Source organism: Gopherus flavomarginatus, chromosome 3 (genome assembly GCF_025201925.1).
Source record: "Gopherus flavomarginatus isolate rGopFla2 chromosome 3, rGopFla2.mat.asm, whole genome shotgun sequence".
NCBI classification, from domain to species: domain Eukaryota; kingdom Metazoa; phylum Chordata; order Testudines; family Testudinidae; genus Gopherus; species Gopherus flavomarginatus.
In genome coordinates, this window is record NC_066619.1 from 234911111 (window position 1) to 234928121 (window position 17011).

General features: G+C 43.4%; 1 protein-coding gene across 6 annotated transcripts in view; it reads right to left on the reverse strand.

Moving 5' to 3' along the window:
* Window positions 1-5449: 5449 nt before the first annotated feature.
* The window catches only part of OCIAD1 (OCIA domain containing 1), a 41394-nt gene continuing 29832 nt past the window's right edge, over window positions 5450-17011 (reverse strand). For all 6 annotated transcript variants that reach the window (XM_050948006.1, XM_050948009.1, XM_050948005.1 and 3 more), the window contains one exon: window positions 5450-8372. In XM_050948006.1, coding sequence (XP_050803963.1) covers window positions 8335-8372 — 38 coding nt within the window. In that variant the 3' untranslated portion in view covers window positions 5450-8334. The remainder of the gene's footprint in view (window positions 8373-17011) is intronic.

Here is a 17011-nt window from a genome sequence, read left to right on the forward strand (position 1 = left end):
TGAGATTGAGATTAGTGTGAGCATTCTATTTCAAATGCAGAAAATAATTAAACACACCACACTATATTTCCAAATTTGGGTCATTATTGCATTACATTTTTGCAGAGCTGATTTTTTAGCTTCATCTACAGGTTTGTTTTTTTTTTTTAAATGCACTGCAAGTACACGGATCCACTGAAAAAAAGCATGAGTGAGGAGGATATGTACACTGTACAATGCAGGGAATATATTTTAAAATATCTTTCATTTACTGCAGTGCAGGATTAGAGAAATCACCCAAGCAAGGGCTTTGTTGTTTTTATCTTTTAGAAAACTCTATCATTCAAGAGGCAATAACAATTTGTGTGGATTTTAACATACTTTCTTGGGTATGGTGCATGTAAAAATGGTGCAAATTTAACATACAAATTTAGAAATTTTGTTCCATTCTGAAAATGTGTTCGAACAAATTTATAGAAATAGGAAAAGTAAGCAGTGGACATCAAAAACAAGATGGATATTTGTAAGTAATGGATAAACTGAGAATTGATTTATGAGCATTAGTATCTAATAATAATTTAAATGTCCACATTAACTATTTCATTCATGGCTGATCAAATCATACAGGAAAGGAAATGGACACTCATAATATGAAAGTCTGTTGAACATGAAATCTTACCTTGGTGCCAAGAGTGGGTGAAGCCTGGATACTAAGCAAAGCTTGAGTACACCAGCAGTCCCCACATTGGATTCCTGGAGCCAAACAAGCCATGGGGCCATCTGAGCCTCACAGAGGGGAAGCCAAGCTTGCAAAGCCCAGCAGGCAGGCAAACTGTATGAAGAGAGTGCCAGCCGTGAGAAATCCAGCATCCAGAAGGGTATCTGAGTCCCACTAAGGGGAAGCTAAGGGCTTGTCTACATTACCCACTGTATCAATAGGCAGCGATCAATCCAGCAGGGGTCGATTTATCACGTCTAGTGAAGATGCAATAAATTGACCACCGAGCACTCTCCTGTCAACTCCAGTACTCCTGTCATAAACAGATAAGTAAGAGTTAATAGAACAGAAGTACTTCATATCTCTTTTGCCTGTAAAGGGTTAAGATCAGTGAGCCTGGCTGTCCCCTGACCAGAGGACCAATCAGGGGACAGGATACTTTCAAATCTTGAGGGAGGGAAGTTTTTGTGTGTGCTGTTCGTTTTTGGTGGTTGTTCTCTCTGGGTTCTGAGAGCGACCAGAAATGCAACCAGGTTTCTCTCCAATCTCCCTGATACAGGTTCTTATAGATTCAAAATAGTAAGTACTAGGTGATAAGGCAAGTTAGGCTTATGTTTGTTTTCTTTATTTGCAAATGCGTATTTGGCTGGGAAGAGTTCAAATGTGTATTTGGCTGGAAGGAGTTCAAATTTGTATTTTGCTGAAAGGATTTTAATTTGTACTTGTATACTTACGCTGGGAGGGTATTCCCAGTGTCTATAGCTGAAAGACCCTGTAACATATTCCATCTTAAATTTACAAAGTTAATTTTTACTGTTTTTTCTTTCTTTAATTAAAAGCTTTTCTTGTTTAAGAACCTGGTTTTTTTTATTCTGGTGAGACCCCAGGGGACTGGGTCTGGATCCACCAGGGAATTGGTGGGGAGAAAGGAGGGAAGGGGGAGAGAGAGGTTAATTTTCTCTCTGTGTTAGGATTACTTTCTCTCTCAGGGTGAGTCTGGGAGGGGGAGAGAGAAGGAGCGGGGAAGGTGAATTTTCCTCTCTGTTTTAAGATTCAAGGAGTTTGAATCACAGTGATCTTCCAGGCTAACCCAGGGAGGGGAAGCCTGGGAGAGGCAACGGTGAGGGAAAGGGTTTACTTTCCTTGTGTTAAGATCCAGAGGGACTGGGTCTTGGGGGTCCCCAGGCAAGGTTTTGGGGGGACCAGAGTGTACCAGGCACTGGAATTCCTGGTTGGTGGCAGCGCTACAAGTACTAAGCTGGTAATTGAGCTTAGAGGAGTTCATGCTGGTACCCCATCTTTTGGATGCTAAGGTTCAGAGTGGGGAATTATACCATGACAACTCCACCGGAGCGAGAGGCGCAGGCAGAGTTGATGGAGGAGCGTCAGCCATCAACTTACCACAGTGAAGACACCACAGTGAGTAGATCAAAGTACATCGACTTAGAGATCCCTCTCTTCCTTCTCCCCCCCTCCCCCCCACAGTGTAGACCAGGCCTAAGACAATGATCACAATTTGATCACACAGGATCATACTTTGAACATCTGCACAATATACTGTGACATCTTATTTTTGCATCTCAAGTGGGCAGTGTGATTTATGGGTGCAACTTGGAATAGTACCCACAACTCTCCAGTCCTGCACAATTCAGCCTCTACCTGGGCTTTCTTTGAATGAGCAGGAGGAGTTATTTTCTTTTGGGATGATCTGTTGTTTAACTGGGTTCCAAACAGATCCATGTAATATGAATGAACATTTACTGAAAGCAATTACTGAAGAATTAGACTGTTTGCTTATTTTGGATTATGAATCTTGCTGTTGATTTTGGAAGACAGCATTGTAAACTCAATTCTCCAAATATCTGCAATACAGAAGCAACTGACATTGTAACTTTTAATGAGGCTGTAACAAATGCGAAAGAGCTAAGCCAAATGCTCACAATGCATGTCAATAGCCCCCAGTTTCAGGCAACTACCTTTTATTTTTTAATAATTAGGCCTTGCAACTTAATTGTAAAGATTTTAAGAATTAGGGAAGTCAATTATTTTAAACATTTCCAAGAAGGTTAATCTATAATTAATAACAGGGCCATCAAGCAATTAAAAATATTAATCATGATTAACTGCATGATTAAAAAGATCAATCACAATTAACTGCACTGTTGAATAATAAAATACCATTTATTTAAATATTTTGGCTGTTTTCTACATTTTCAAATATTGATTTCGATTTCAACACAGAATACAGAGTATACAGTGCTCACTTTATTTTTGATTACAAGTATTTGCACTGTAAAAAACAAAAGAAATAGTATTTTTCGATTCACTTAATACAACTACTATAGTGCAATCTCTTTATCAGGAAAGGTGAACTTACAAATGTAGAATTATGTAAAACAACTGCAAAATAAAAAGATTTAAAATTTTAGACACTGCAAGTCCACTCAGTCCTACTTCTCGTTCAGCCAATAGCTCAAACAAACAAGTTTGTTTACATTTGCAGGAAATAATGCTACCCAGTTCTTATTTACAATGTCACCTGAAAGTGAGAACAGGCATTCTCATGGTACTGTTGTAGCCGGTGTTGTTCGATATTTACGTGCCAGATGTCCCAAAGATTCATCTGTCCCTTCATGCTTCAACCACCATTCCAGGGGCCGTGCATCCATGCTAAGAACAGGTTCCGCTCAATAACAATCCAAAGCAGTGTGGCCCAACACATGTTCATTTTCATTATCAGAATCAGATGCCACCAGCAGAAGGCTGATTTTCTTCTTTGGTGGTTCGGGTTCTGTAGTTTCTACATCAGAGTGTTGCTATTTTAAGACTTCTGAAAGCATGCTCCACACCTCATCGCTCTCAGATTTTGGAAGGCACTTCAGATTCTTAAACCTTGGATCGAGTGCTGTAGCTATCATTAGAAATCTCACATTTGTAACTTCACTGCAGATTTGATAAAATGCAAAGTCTTCTTAAAATGAACATGTGTTGGATCATCATCCAAAAACTGCTATAACAGGAAATATATGGCAGAATGTGGGTAAAATGGAGCACTGGACATACGAATCTCCCCCAAGGAGTTCAGTCAAAAATTTAATGTTGTTTTTTTTTTTAATGAGTATCATCAGCATGGAAGTATGTCCTCTGGAATGGTGGCTGAAGCATGAAGGGGCATATGAATGTTTAGCATATCTGGCACTTAAGTACCTTGCAGTGCTACATGCTTCATGGCTACAAAAGTGCCATGAAAATCCCTGTTCTCGCTTTCTGGTGACATTGTAAATAAGAAGAGAGCAGCATCATCTCCTGTAAATGTAAACAAACTTGTTTGTCTTAGCAATTGGCTGAACAAGAATTAGGACTTGTAGACTCTGAAGTTTTACATTGTTTTGTTTTTGAGTGCAGTTATGTAACAAAAATAAAACTACATTTATAAGTTGCACTTACACAAAGCGATTGCACTACTGCATTTGTATGTGGTGAACTGAAAAATACTGTATTATTTTAACAGTGCAAATATTGGTAATAAAAATATACACTTTGATTGCAATTACAACACGGAATACAGTACATATGAAAATGTAGAAAAACATGCAAAATATCTAAAATTTCAATTGGCATTCTATTAACAGTGCGATTAAAACTGATTAATCACGATTATTTTTTTAAATTGTGAGTTCACTGCAATTAATCAACAGCCCTAATTAATACATAATCCTTGTGTGTTCATTCCTTTTGGTGCTCACACAGAATACAGCAGTGAACACCTTATGACCTAAAGAGTAAAACTGAAGAGATGCATTTTTAGGATGATTAGTTCTATGCTACATGAGAAAAGGACGTCCAAGTTGTATAAAATTCTGGATTCTTTGTTAACAGACATCATACAGGTAAGATTACTTAAAAGAAAAGCTGTCTTCTATTTCAATCGAGTCTATTTTAAACCAACTATTCTTTTGGTTGAACCACATTAGAAACTTGTCTAACCAAAAATGATGACTGTTACCTGTGAAAGTTAATCTAAGCAAAATTCTAATATTCACACACAGGGTTGTTTCGGCATTCTCTCGCCCCTACTGGTTCTTGATATCTATACATTCTCAAAGTTTTACGTTTGGGCACCTTTTTCAAAGGAGAAAAATAAAGCCATTACCTCTCCTCCTTCTCGGGGGGGATTCTGACAAGATATTCGAAGAATGTGAAAAGTTCTTATCAACCTCAGGCTCAAACCCAAATTGCACCTATTCCTATTCCAAGCTAAGAGAAATGAAGGGACGTTGGGTCGCAGTATGTAACTATGGCCATTTTAAAATATAGCCCGGTTCACACTCGTAATGTGGCCAGTTCATGCCTCCTGCAATGCCAGTGACAACATCCTTCCAGTTGCCTGCATGCCAATCTCACACTCACTATGCAGAATCATACTGTCTAAAAAGGTAAAAGGCCCTGCTTTGATAGAATACTAGGGTTTTGTTTTTCAAACCACCATTGAGGTTAAAAGTTATGACCATACAAACCCTGGGTATTTATGTACATTAAGGACATGATACAGACCAACAAAAAACCACCTCAACCCACCACCTTGTGCTAAAGCGAGGAAGAGTATTTACATACCTAACTTACAGCAATAACTAGGTACAAAAAGGCAAGACCAAGCTCCACACTTAATTTTGAATTTTCTCTGATATTTGTTTATGCCACATATATTAACATAGCTAGTTCTTATTAATAAAAACAGCATTTTAAATAGTGTTTCCCACATACGAGATATGCCCTTTATTTTCATAGCTACAGAAAATGAAAATTCTTCTAACAGTATTATATAAAATGATTTTTGCATACATAAAATTATTTTGGGGTGAGATGTCACTCATTTTCAAAACCTTTGGCTTCAGATCAGTACACAAACTGCTTATAGCATTTAGAAAGCACTCACTTTAGTATGCAAGATTAAGGTATAATATTAATGGAGTAAATGACTTTTCCTTTTTCAATATTTAAAGGGAAAAAGGGTAAAATAATCTCCCATCAACTGCTGTTCTGCACCAGATGGTCCACAATCATCATACTACCTAAGATAAGCACACAATTACAAATAAATAGTGAGGCAGATTAAAATATTTCTAATGATAGTCCAAATGGATTCTCACATGCAGTGCAACATCTGTCCACTGATTTCTTGACAGAAGTGTTGAAAGGAAGAAGGATCAGACTGCAGCCCCATGTTTTCATTGTTCTAATTCATTATGAAGGACTTTTGTCTATACAGGGAAATTCAATGGTACAGTTATACCAGTATAACTCCTTGTGTAAACCCTCATCTTCTGGAATAAGAACGCCTTCTTCAGGTTTAGCTTAGACTGCTTCCAAAGTTACAAATTAAACTGGAAAAATCACACTCATTCTTGAATCTAAGCATCCCCATGGAGAGTTATACTGGTTATACCAGCAAATTTCCCATGCAGACAAGCCCTAAGGGTAGAAAACGTTCATCTACATAAAACACACACACACAGAAATTGTAAGAACCTTCAGTAAAAGCAAATATTAATTCAGATTTGAGGCAGAGACAAAGAGAGAGTCACCTGACTCTTACAAACATGTTCCAAAAGAGTCTAATGTAGTCCACATTTCACAAAAACAATAAAGCAAGACATTTGTATTGGCAAGATGATTGTCCAAAATACTACCTCCTTTACGGATTGGGAGGGAGTGAAAAATATCGGTATTTTTCCTCAAACTTATTCCTCGATGCTTTTCCTTGGGTCCTTCCTTCACTTAGAGATTGTCTGCTTCAACATAGTGCCAGAAAAATGTACCTTCTCTCTTTAAAGATCAGTTACGCAAAGGTAAGTGTTACAACTTCCTGTTACTAGTTTACAGCTTAGTAAGTTATTGTCTCCTTTTTTGTATGGTGGGTATAACAAGGAGAAATCAAGAAAACGTTATATGAATTTCTCTCATGATAACAGTACTTTTCTGACCACTTTCAGTATTCTGCACTGTCCCCATCATTCAACAACAGTACAGATCCTGCTGACTTCTAGTACTTTCATGGACCTCTCATTTCAGACCTGAAAGCCTTCTCCCATCAAGGTAAATTGGGGTCTTTTTTACAGTTAGCCTCAAGATAACCTGATGCCAGTAATCCACTTACGGTCAGAAGTCGTTTGGCATTTCCTTTCTCTGCAAACAGACCTGTTATTCAGATGTTCTTAAACACTGTTTGGTTCTTTAAGAACTCACCTTCTCTACAATTATTTGTCATCCTCATTTCAGCTTACTCTGTACCACTCTGGTGAATCTTTCTGTCATGTTGCTCTTTTGTTGGTCCATTGAATCAATGAGGTCCTCAAGAGCATTTTTCTTGTCTGGTAATATAATTCCTTCTCTTCTCTCATTAAGTTAGGGTTGATATTGATCAGTTTCAGCACACCTTTAACCAAACCAGGAAGAGACAGTGCTGACAGGCTAAGAATATAAGTAGAGCAGCTGAAGGTCACAGCTTGAAGATGAGATTCTAGTGCTCATGAAAGAGACTGGTGGTACTGTTTTGATCCAGGTATGTGGGAGGTAAGCAGAAAGTAGGAAAATGTGTCAGCACAGCTCTGCTAATGTATCTCAGTCTGAACAGAAATACTAATGCTATATTCTACTCAAGGGGATCTCAAGAGACAAAGTAGCGACAAACTGTGTGGTGGTTTTGTGACATGTGCAAACATGGGAATAAGGATAAAACCACAAAATTATTTTTCAATCCAGGCCAGAATTTGGACCCAAGTCACCAAAATGTAAGTAACTAATACACTTACCCACTATGCCTAAATAGAGATGCTTTTTTAATGTTTCCTTTTTCTTTCATTTAATCATTTTCTGTGCTTCTGGTAAACTTGGGTCTTGTCAGGACAATCACTCAGGGGTAGATGAGTCATGATAACTCACTAAAATGTGCACGTTATTCTGAAACGTTTTTAAATAGCGTGAAAAGTGTACATATACTCTGGTACCTAGCTAGTTCCTCATCACTGTCCATTTTTACTGTTTAGTCCTAAAGATTTATTGCAGGTTAATAAGATCTGACTTTGAAGTCCCCAAAAATATGGGAGAAATTAAAATCTATTTTAATACCTTACTAATTAGATGGGGGTAAATACCACTGGGATTTTACATCTCATTACTTTCAGAACAAACAAACAAAATAAGAGGGTATGTTTTACTGAGTGACTTTTAATGGGAGTCTTGAATAATCTGAAAGAACTAGTTTTTTTCCCTCTCAACACCAGTACCTCCGACTTAGTCTGTTTACATATGCCAGTGTCTCATCTCTCATTACAAATTTATAAAATTAGTGCAAACTATCCCTTTTTCATTATTTCTAAACAATATCAAACTGTTTAAAATCACTGTTCTCATCAATAGTCTAATTCCCCAATGGTGCAAAGCTACACAATGTTAAGCCTATAATCTATAATTTTTCACTCTTCCGGAAAGTCAAAAATAAAATCTAGTCTCCTTTATTATAACATATTTCGGTTTGGCAGAATACACCAAAGTGTGCAGATATTCATGAGCAACAGATGGAGCTGAAGTAAGCTGATTGACGATAACTTCCTTCAGTACATGCAGAGATTCAGTTCTCACTCTTCCCAAGCATCTCCATACTTGTTTACTTTAACTAGAAAAAAGAAAAAGAATATCATATACAACTAAATAGTTTAAATACATAAGTTTAATTTACATAGTGCTTTGAAATTGTGGTGAATGTGTTGTTTTCGAAGTGTGAGGTTTAGGGACAGTTACACTTCAGTGTGTGTCTAGTATTTTTAAAATGAGGGAAGGGGTAAAGATGGCATTACTAGTTTCTATTATAGCAATATTAAAAGGCCCCAGTCAGGTTAGGGACCAATTACATTAATCCCTACCCTGCAGAGTTTAATTACTTTAAAACAAGATGCAACAAGTGGGTTAAAACAAGATGCAACAAGTACCAAACAATTAGAAGAAACAGTGAAAGAATAACAGATACAAATATGTGGTTGCATAGTCTTGTTATATGCACAGTTAAGTGGCTACAAGGTAATTAGTTATATATTTAATTTATATTTGTTTTTAAACAAAAAGGCGATGTCTGTAATCCCCACTGGCCCACTACCTGGCCATTAACAGTTGGCAGCTGCCTACAGTGTAGAAGTGGGTCTTGGAGACAGATCTGAAGGAGGGAAGGGTAATGGTTTTATGGATTAGTCCAGTGAGGGCAGTGTGGAAGAAAGTGAAAAGGTGCTTGTTTGGGAGAGACATGGACAAACAGGAGATAGAGCCTGGCATCACTTAGGGGACAGAATTAGATTACAATAAGATACTAAAATAAAATAAATATAAAGATAGACCAATGGTTATGACTTTGGAGAGCTGGGTTCCCTGATCTGCCACATGCTTTGTGGGACCTTGGACCAGTCACTTGGTCTGTGTCTCAGTTCCCCCTCTCTAAAATGGGTTTAACGGTACTTTTCTACCTCACAAGGGTGTTGAGAGGATAAATACATTAATGATTGTGAGGCCCCCATTACTGTAGTATACAAGTACCTAAGATAGACAGTAGGTGCTGAGTTGTGCTGGCCCTCAAAGTAGGATGACCAGACAGCAAGTGTGAAAAATCAGGAAGGCAGTGGGGGGTAATAGAAGCCTATATAAGAAAAAGACCCAAAAATCAGGACTGTCTATATAAAATTGAGACATCTGGTCACCCTACCTTAAAGGGAGGGGAAGCTTGAATTTAATGCAAGACAGAAGTGAGAGCCAGTAGGAGGATCTGGGCTGTCAGAAGTTGTGTGTAAGTGAGAGCAATATGGTCAGACCAGCCAAAGATTCTGAAGGAGAGGGGAATGTCAGGAGGCCAGAGAGGAGGTGGTCAGAGAAGACAAGACAGGATGAGAGTTTATGTGGTTCACACAGAGAACTGGATCTTGGAAATATTACACAGAAGGAAGAAGCAAGCTTTGGCTTCAGCCTGAATGTCTGGGGTTAGAGATAAGGTGGATTCAAAGATGATACCCAAGTAATGGGCTTGAGTGACTACGAGGATGGTAGTATTGTCAACAATGACAGTGGCACATCTACAGGAGGAAGTTGCAATGACTTCATCTTAAAAGTGCAATTTTAAACAGATTTGGTTAAATCCATGCAAAAGGTTCTGTGGACTCTCTTATTTCAGTTTAAACCAGGTTTATTTCAGTTTAACTTGAGCTGAAGTCTAATTGACAAGCTAAACTGAAATATGCGTGGCTTAAAACCAAAGGAAGAGGGTCCACAGAGCTCTTTGCACTGGTTTAACCCAATCAATTTTAGTTAACCAGTGCACTTTTCTTATGTAAAGGCCAGAAAAAAAGCAGATGTATCTCCAGGGAAAGAAGCTCTCTTGGGCACTGGGGCTTGCCTCAGGGTTATCTGTGGGTGCACAGAGTGATAAAAGACTCTACTGGAGGTGTTTGAGGGTGGCATGGACAGGAGAAGGGTGTTGCAGATGTTCCTCCTACCCTCTCAATATAATTTCAATTCTGAGGATTTGTGCTGAATTCTGCTCCCATCCCCACAAAACTGCTGTAGGGGATCCCCACTGCTTATCATCATTTGACTGCTGCTGAAGAGCATCCACTCAGCAATTTAGCAGGCATTACGCAGGCACACTCAGAGCACAGAGGTTAAACCCAAAGCAGGCACACACTAAATTTTACTTCATGTTCTTACTCATTATAATAAAACTATCTAACATTTCAAAAGAAAAGTAGTAAACAAACAGGCTGAAAAATCACTGAGCTCTGCTATTGAACCATCTGTTTGTGCCATCAGTAAGTTCCCTGAAATTAATTTCAGACTTTCATGCACTTCTGTGTCATTTATTATCCAACAAATATTTACATTTATTTTAGTTTTGTTTTTACTCCACTTCCTTAAACAGTGCAAGCAACCACATTTACAAGTTATTTGTAGGAAGCTCAGTGAACTACTCATGTTCCATTTTCAAAAGCTGAAGATAAATATAAAACAACATAACATTCCATCTGTTGTGATCCTATGTTGTGTTTAAAAATTGTTCCATAGTGGAAAAAAATCCTAGATTAAAAAGTATAAATAAAATTTTGAACCTTTGTATTCTGCAATTCCATAGCCACAGACTTTGTTGTTTACTCATTGCCACAAAGTGCTGCTCCAGAACTTGAGCTTTCATTTAAAGAAAATATGGTTCTAGTCTCTATGGCTGTGGAAAAAACCTTGAATAGGAAACTGTGCACACAGATGAAATGTCTGTTGCCTGAATCTACAGGTAACCTGGAGCAATAGCTAAGAAAAGTGAACTGCCCCACTCATCTCAATCATGGCATCATGAATTCCACAGCCATGGGAGTCAGCATTTTTCCCAAGAATCCACATAATTCAGAGTGTCTGCCACAAAATTCATCATTTTGATCCAGGCAGGGGCTCAATATTTTACCTCCTTGCCCTGCTAGGACCAGCCTGCAGCTACATTTGCTCTACAGCTTTTCCCACAAGGGGGAGTTAATCGTATTACAGGCTCCATGGAGAAAATAGTGAAAACACCCTATCTTTGAAAATAACCATTGTTTCAAATGTTCACCCAAGAATTTTATATTAATTAATATTTTCAACTATTGGCTAAAACTGCATATGTTTGTATGAGGGTGGGTGGTATGGGAATGTAGAGTATGTCACAGTGATAGAATAAATTAACATTGCAACAAAATTAAAGAGTTGCTACTGCAGAATTTGGTCCCATTGTGATGCAGAATATGTGGGGACCTAAATATAATTCCTGAAGATTCAAAGTGACAGATCCTGCAGTGCATTAAACAGCAAAATATTTTTTTTTATTCAAAATAAGTGTGGTTCCCAAAGATAGCTTTATACTGACTGAATGCCATTTTGTTCTTGTTTTACTGTCTAAAGTTCTGTTTTCCAGTGTTGAAAACAAAAATCTCAAGATCAGTGCCAAGTACTAGTTCTTCTTTGAGTGCTTGCTCATATCCATTCCAAGTAGGTGTGCGCACGCTGCGTGCATGTTCGTCGGAAGATTTTCTACTCTAGCAATACCCAGTGGGTCGGCTGGGTGCCCCCCTGGCGTGGCACCGCTATGGCACCGAATATATACCCCTGCCGACCCATCCGCTCCTCAGTTCCTTCTTACCGCCCGTGTCGGTCATTGGAACAGTGGAGCGCGGCTTAGCTGACCTCCACTGCCCCAGCTATTCACTCGTTCTTGTTCTATTGTGTATATAGTTTTATAGTTTATAGTTGTAGTTAACACTTTTAATAACCTTTTGTAAACCTAGTTAGCATATATAGTTCAGAGGGTTGGGGATTAGCCCCTTCCCCTCTCCCGGTGCCCAGGCCCATGCCTGGTTCACTGGGCTTCAAACCGTGCTCTGCCTGCCAGCGGCCGATGCCAACGGGAGACCCCCACGACTCCTGCCTAAAGTGCCTGGGGGAATCTCATCTGACAGATAAGTGCCGGATTTGCAAGTCCTTCAAGCTGCGGACAAAAAAGGAGCAGGACTTTCGTCTAAAGCAGCTCCTAATGGAAGCGGCCCTCACTCCTCCGTCTTTGGCACCGAGCACCGCACAGTCCGCGCTGGGGAGAAGTGCCTCGTCGGCGCCGGAGAGCGCTGGCACCGCCAAGATGCCCCGGCACCAGCTGTCACCGGCCCAGAAACCAGTCTGGCACCGCTCCCTCTCCCCGCGTGCCAAAAAGGCCAAAGCTCCTGCAGCTCCAATATCTACACCGCAGTCTGAGCAGCATCCGAAACGGAGTCGCCCAGCACCAACAACTGCCACGGCACCGGCAATCTCGGCACTGTTGATTCCGGCCAGGCAAGAGCCGTCGAGTCCGGTGCATTACAGCTCCCCGGCACACACCGAGGTCAAGCTTATTGTTCCCACCACGCCAGAGACCTTTTCGATGGCGAGGGAACTCACTGCCCTAACGGAGCCCACTCTGCCCCAACCACCGGCACTGCCGATGCGGATTATTGCATCAGCAGGGAAGCCTGCCCTAGTCAGGCCACATTCCATCGATGCCGCAGGCAGGCACCACTCGAGATAGAGGTCTCGCCAGCGCTCCCGATCTCACCACCGGTCCCAATCTCGACGCTGCTCGCAGTCCCGGTACCGATCTCCTTCTTGGCATCAGTCATATTCGCGGTATCGTTCAACATCCTGCTCTCCGGACCGATACTCCAGACGGTGGTCCAGCTCCCGGCACGGTTCACGCTGCAGCCACTCCCACCGTAGAGCTTCATGATCCCGGTCAACCTCCCGGCACCGCGACGGTCGCAGGTCCTGGTCAACCTCTCGGCACCGGTACGACTCCCGGTACCACTCTCCTGTGAGACATGACGTTAGATACTCTACGCACAGGGCTCCTCCTCACGTGCACTCTGCTCCGCCATGGCCATCACGGCACCCATCTGAGTCTTCGCACACTGATAGCGTCGTATATGGAGATACAGAAACGCAGAGCCGTGTCCTCCAAGAGCCTCAGGGCACGGAACAAGCGCCTCAGTGGTCCTTCTAGACGCCTTGGGCATATCACCAGGCCCAAGGTGAACCCACAGTTCCATCTCGTTCCGCCCCGTCAGAACATCGGGCACCAGAGGCCACTGTTAGCTGCCCTCCTCCAGCGGGTACGGACGACTCGGCTCTTGCGCCGGATCCTCAGGTGTTCCAGGACTCTAATGCTCCTCCAGAAGAGGAGTCACTCAACGAGCCAACTGTGCCGGGTCTGTCGTCGTCCTCTTCACCAGATGAGGCAGTATCCGGCACGTCTACATTGAGCCTGCCCCCAATCGACCTCCGAGCCCACCAGGACCTTCTCCGGTGAGTCGCCTTAAACATCAACTTTCAGGTGGAGGAGGTCCCGGAGGTGGAAGACACGGTCACAGACATACTGTTGGCAGATGCCCCAACTCGTGTGGCTCTGCCATTCATCCGTTCCATCCAGGCCAAAGCAGACACCATTTGGCAGTCCCCGGCGTCTATCCCTCCCATGGCCAGATGTGTGGAAAGGAAATACATGGTACCCTCTAAAGGGTATGAATACTTATATACCCATCCTCCTCCATGCTCTCTGGTCGTTCAATTTGTAAATGAGAGAGAGCGCCATGGCCAGCAAGCCCCTGCCCCAAAATCACGGGAGGCTAGAAGGATGGATCTACTGGGGCGTAAAGTTTACTCCGCCAGAGGCCTCCAACTACGAGTGGCTAACCAACAGGCTCTGCTCAGCAGGTATAATTATAATACCTGGCAATCGGTGGGTAAGTTCGCTGAACTGGTCCCACAAGACTCCCGCCCGGAATTCCAAGCCCTTCTGGAGGAAGGGAAGAAAGTGGTACGGACTTCTCTGCAGGCCTCACTCGACGCTGCTGATTCAGCGGCCAGAACCGTGGCCTCGGGGATTACAATGCGGAGAATATCGTGGTTGCAGGTATCAGGCCTACCTCCTGAACTGCAACACACTATTCAGGACCTCCCTTTTGATGGACAGGGCCTTTTCTCCCAGAAAACGGACCCTAGACTCCAGAGTCTCAAGGACAATCGTGTCATCATGCGTTCCCTCAGGATGCATACTCTGCAAACCCAACGGAGGTCCTTCCGTACCCAGCCTCAACGCCCTTACCCCCCGCCCAGACCTCGACAAGACTTTAACAGGAGGCGTGGTCATGGGAACCGCAGACGGCAATCAGGTTCCTAAAGGGGCCAGAATAACGGTCCTGCCAAACCATCAGAGGGACCAAAACCGAACTTTTGAAAGTGCGCCTGAGAGCAGAGCACCAGTCCTTCCCCAGGATCCTCTTCAGTTTTCCAACGGCCTTTCCTCCTTCCTCCCTGCGTGGGCCCAATTAACCTCAGACCGTTGGGTCCTACGCACAGTGGAATTTGGATACCACCTCCAATTTATTTCGCCCCCTCCCTCCCCGTCCCTCTTCAGGGACCTTTCTCATGAGCAATTCCTCTGGCAAGAGGTTCGTATGCTCCTCTCCATCAGAGCTATAGAGGAGGTACCGGAGGAGTTCAGGGGCAAGGGGTTTTACTCCCGATATTTCCTAATCCCCAAGGCGAAAGGGGATCTCCGACCCATCCTAGACCTACGCGGTCTCAACGTCTTTCGGAAGAGGTTGAAGTTCCGCATGGTGTCCCTGGGGACCATCATCCCATCCCTGGATCCCGAAGACTGGTACGCTGCTCTCGACATGAAGGATGCATACTTTCACATTGCCATTTACCCTCCGCACAGACAGTACCTACGGTTTATGGTGCGCAACCAACATTTTCAATTTGCGGTCCTCCCTTTTGGTCTCTCTACCACCCCGTGCGTCTTTACAAAGTGCATGGCCGTAGTCGCCGCCTTCCTCCACCATCGTCATATACACGTCTTTCCTTACCTAGACGACTGGCTTATTCGCGGGACCTCCGGGGTTCAAGGTCACCAGCATGTTGCTATCATCATGGACCTATTCCAGCGGTTTGGCCTGATGATCAATCTAGAGAAGTCTACTCTAGTGCCCACTCAAAGAATAGAATTCATCGGGGCCATTGTAGACTCCACACTCGCAACAGTCTGCCTTCCACTACCCCGGTTTCGGGCACTAGTTTCGGTCATAGAAAGCCTCCAAACTTTTCTGACGACCTTGGCCCGCACCTGCCTCAGCCTTCTCGGTCACATGGCTGCGTGCACTTTTGTAACCAAGCACGCCAAACTACGCCTGCGTCCCCTTCAAACTATGCCTGGCTTGCCTCAGTTTACCGCCCGGGCAGGGACGCTATAGACACGATCGTCACCGTTCCTCAGAGCATCTTAGGCTCCCTCAACTGGTGGCTAACACCTTCCCTGGTGTGTGCAGGGATGCCGTTCCAACCGAGACAGCCCTCAGTGTCCCTAACGACGGACGCGTCATCTCTCGGCTGGGGGGCACACCTAGGCCATCGTCGCACGCAAGTCCTTGGTTATCTCAAGAACTAGCGTTGCAGATAAACGTCCGCGAGCTGAGAGCAGTTCGCCTCACATGCCAGACGTTCCAACATCATCTGCAAGGCTGTTGTGTACTGGTAATCATGGACTACACAACAGCAATGCACTACATAAACAAACAGGGAGGGACTCAATCCTCCCCCCTTTGTCAGGAGGCGATCAACTGTGGGAATTTTGTATAGCCCACTCTATAGACCTTGTAGCATCCTTCCTCCCAGGGGTCCGGAACACTCTGGCAGACCATCTCAGCAGATCCTCTCTCTCCCACGAGTGGTCACTCCGCCTGGACATTGTACATTTCATCTTCCAGAAGTGGAGCTTTCTCCACATAGACCTATTCGCTTCCTGCATCAACAGGAAGTGTCAGAGGTTTTGCTCCTTCCAGGGCCTTGCCCCGGGCTCAATATCGGACGCCTGCCTAATCTCTTGGGCGAACCATCTGCTTTCCACCTTTTCCGATGGTGCACAGGGTTCTCGTAAAGCTTCGCAGGGACAGGGCTCGACTGATCCTGATCGCCCCTGCGTGGCCCCGACAACACTGGTACACCACGTTGCTGGACCACTCGATAGCCAACCCAATCCCCCTACCCCTTCATCAGGATCTGATAACGCAGGACCACGGCAGGCTTCTCCACTCAGACCTGCAATCCCTCCATCTAACAGCGTGGCTCCTGCATGGTTAACCCAATCAGAGTTACGATGCTCTGCCCCGGTGCAAGAGATACTCCTGGGTAGCAGGAAACCTTCTACGCGGTCTACTTACTTAGCCAAGTGGAAGCGGTTTTCCTGCTGGTGTCACTCGCAGAATGTTGCCCCTGCGGAGGTTCCTATCCCTACCATTTTGGACTACCTCTGGTACCTAAAGCAACAAGGCCTCGCTATCTCATCTCTGCGAGTGCACTTGACGGCTATTTCTACTTTCCACCCCGGAGAAGGTATTTATTCTTCTTCTCCCACCCTACGGTCTCAAGGTTCCTCAAAGGCCTGGAGCGTCTATACCCCTTAGTGTGACGTCCCGCCCCTTCCTGGGACCTCAATTTAGTTCTGACAAGACTTACGCTCCCCCCGTTCGAGCCATTGGCAACCTGCTCACTCCTATATTTATCATGGAAAACAGCCTTCCTTGTAGCCATTACATCGGCTAGGAGAGTCTCTGAGCTTTGGGCTCTGATGGTAGACCCGCCATACACGGTGTTCCACAAAGACAAGGTGCAGCTACGCCCACATCCGGCGTTCCTCCCTAAAGTAGTCTTGATTTTTCATCTCAACCAGGA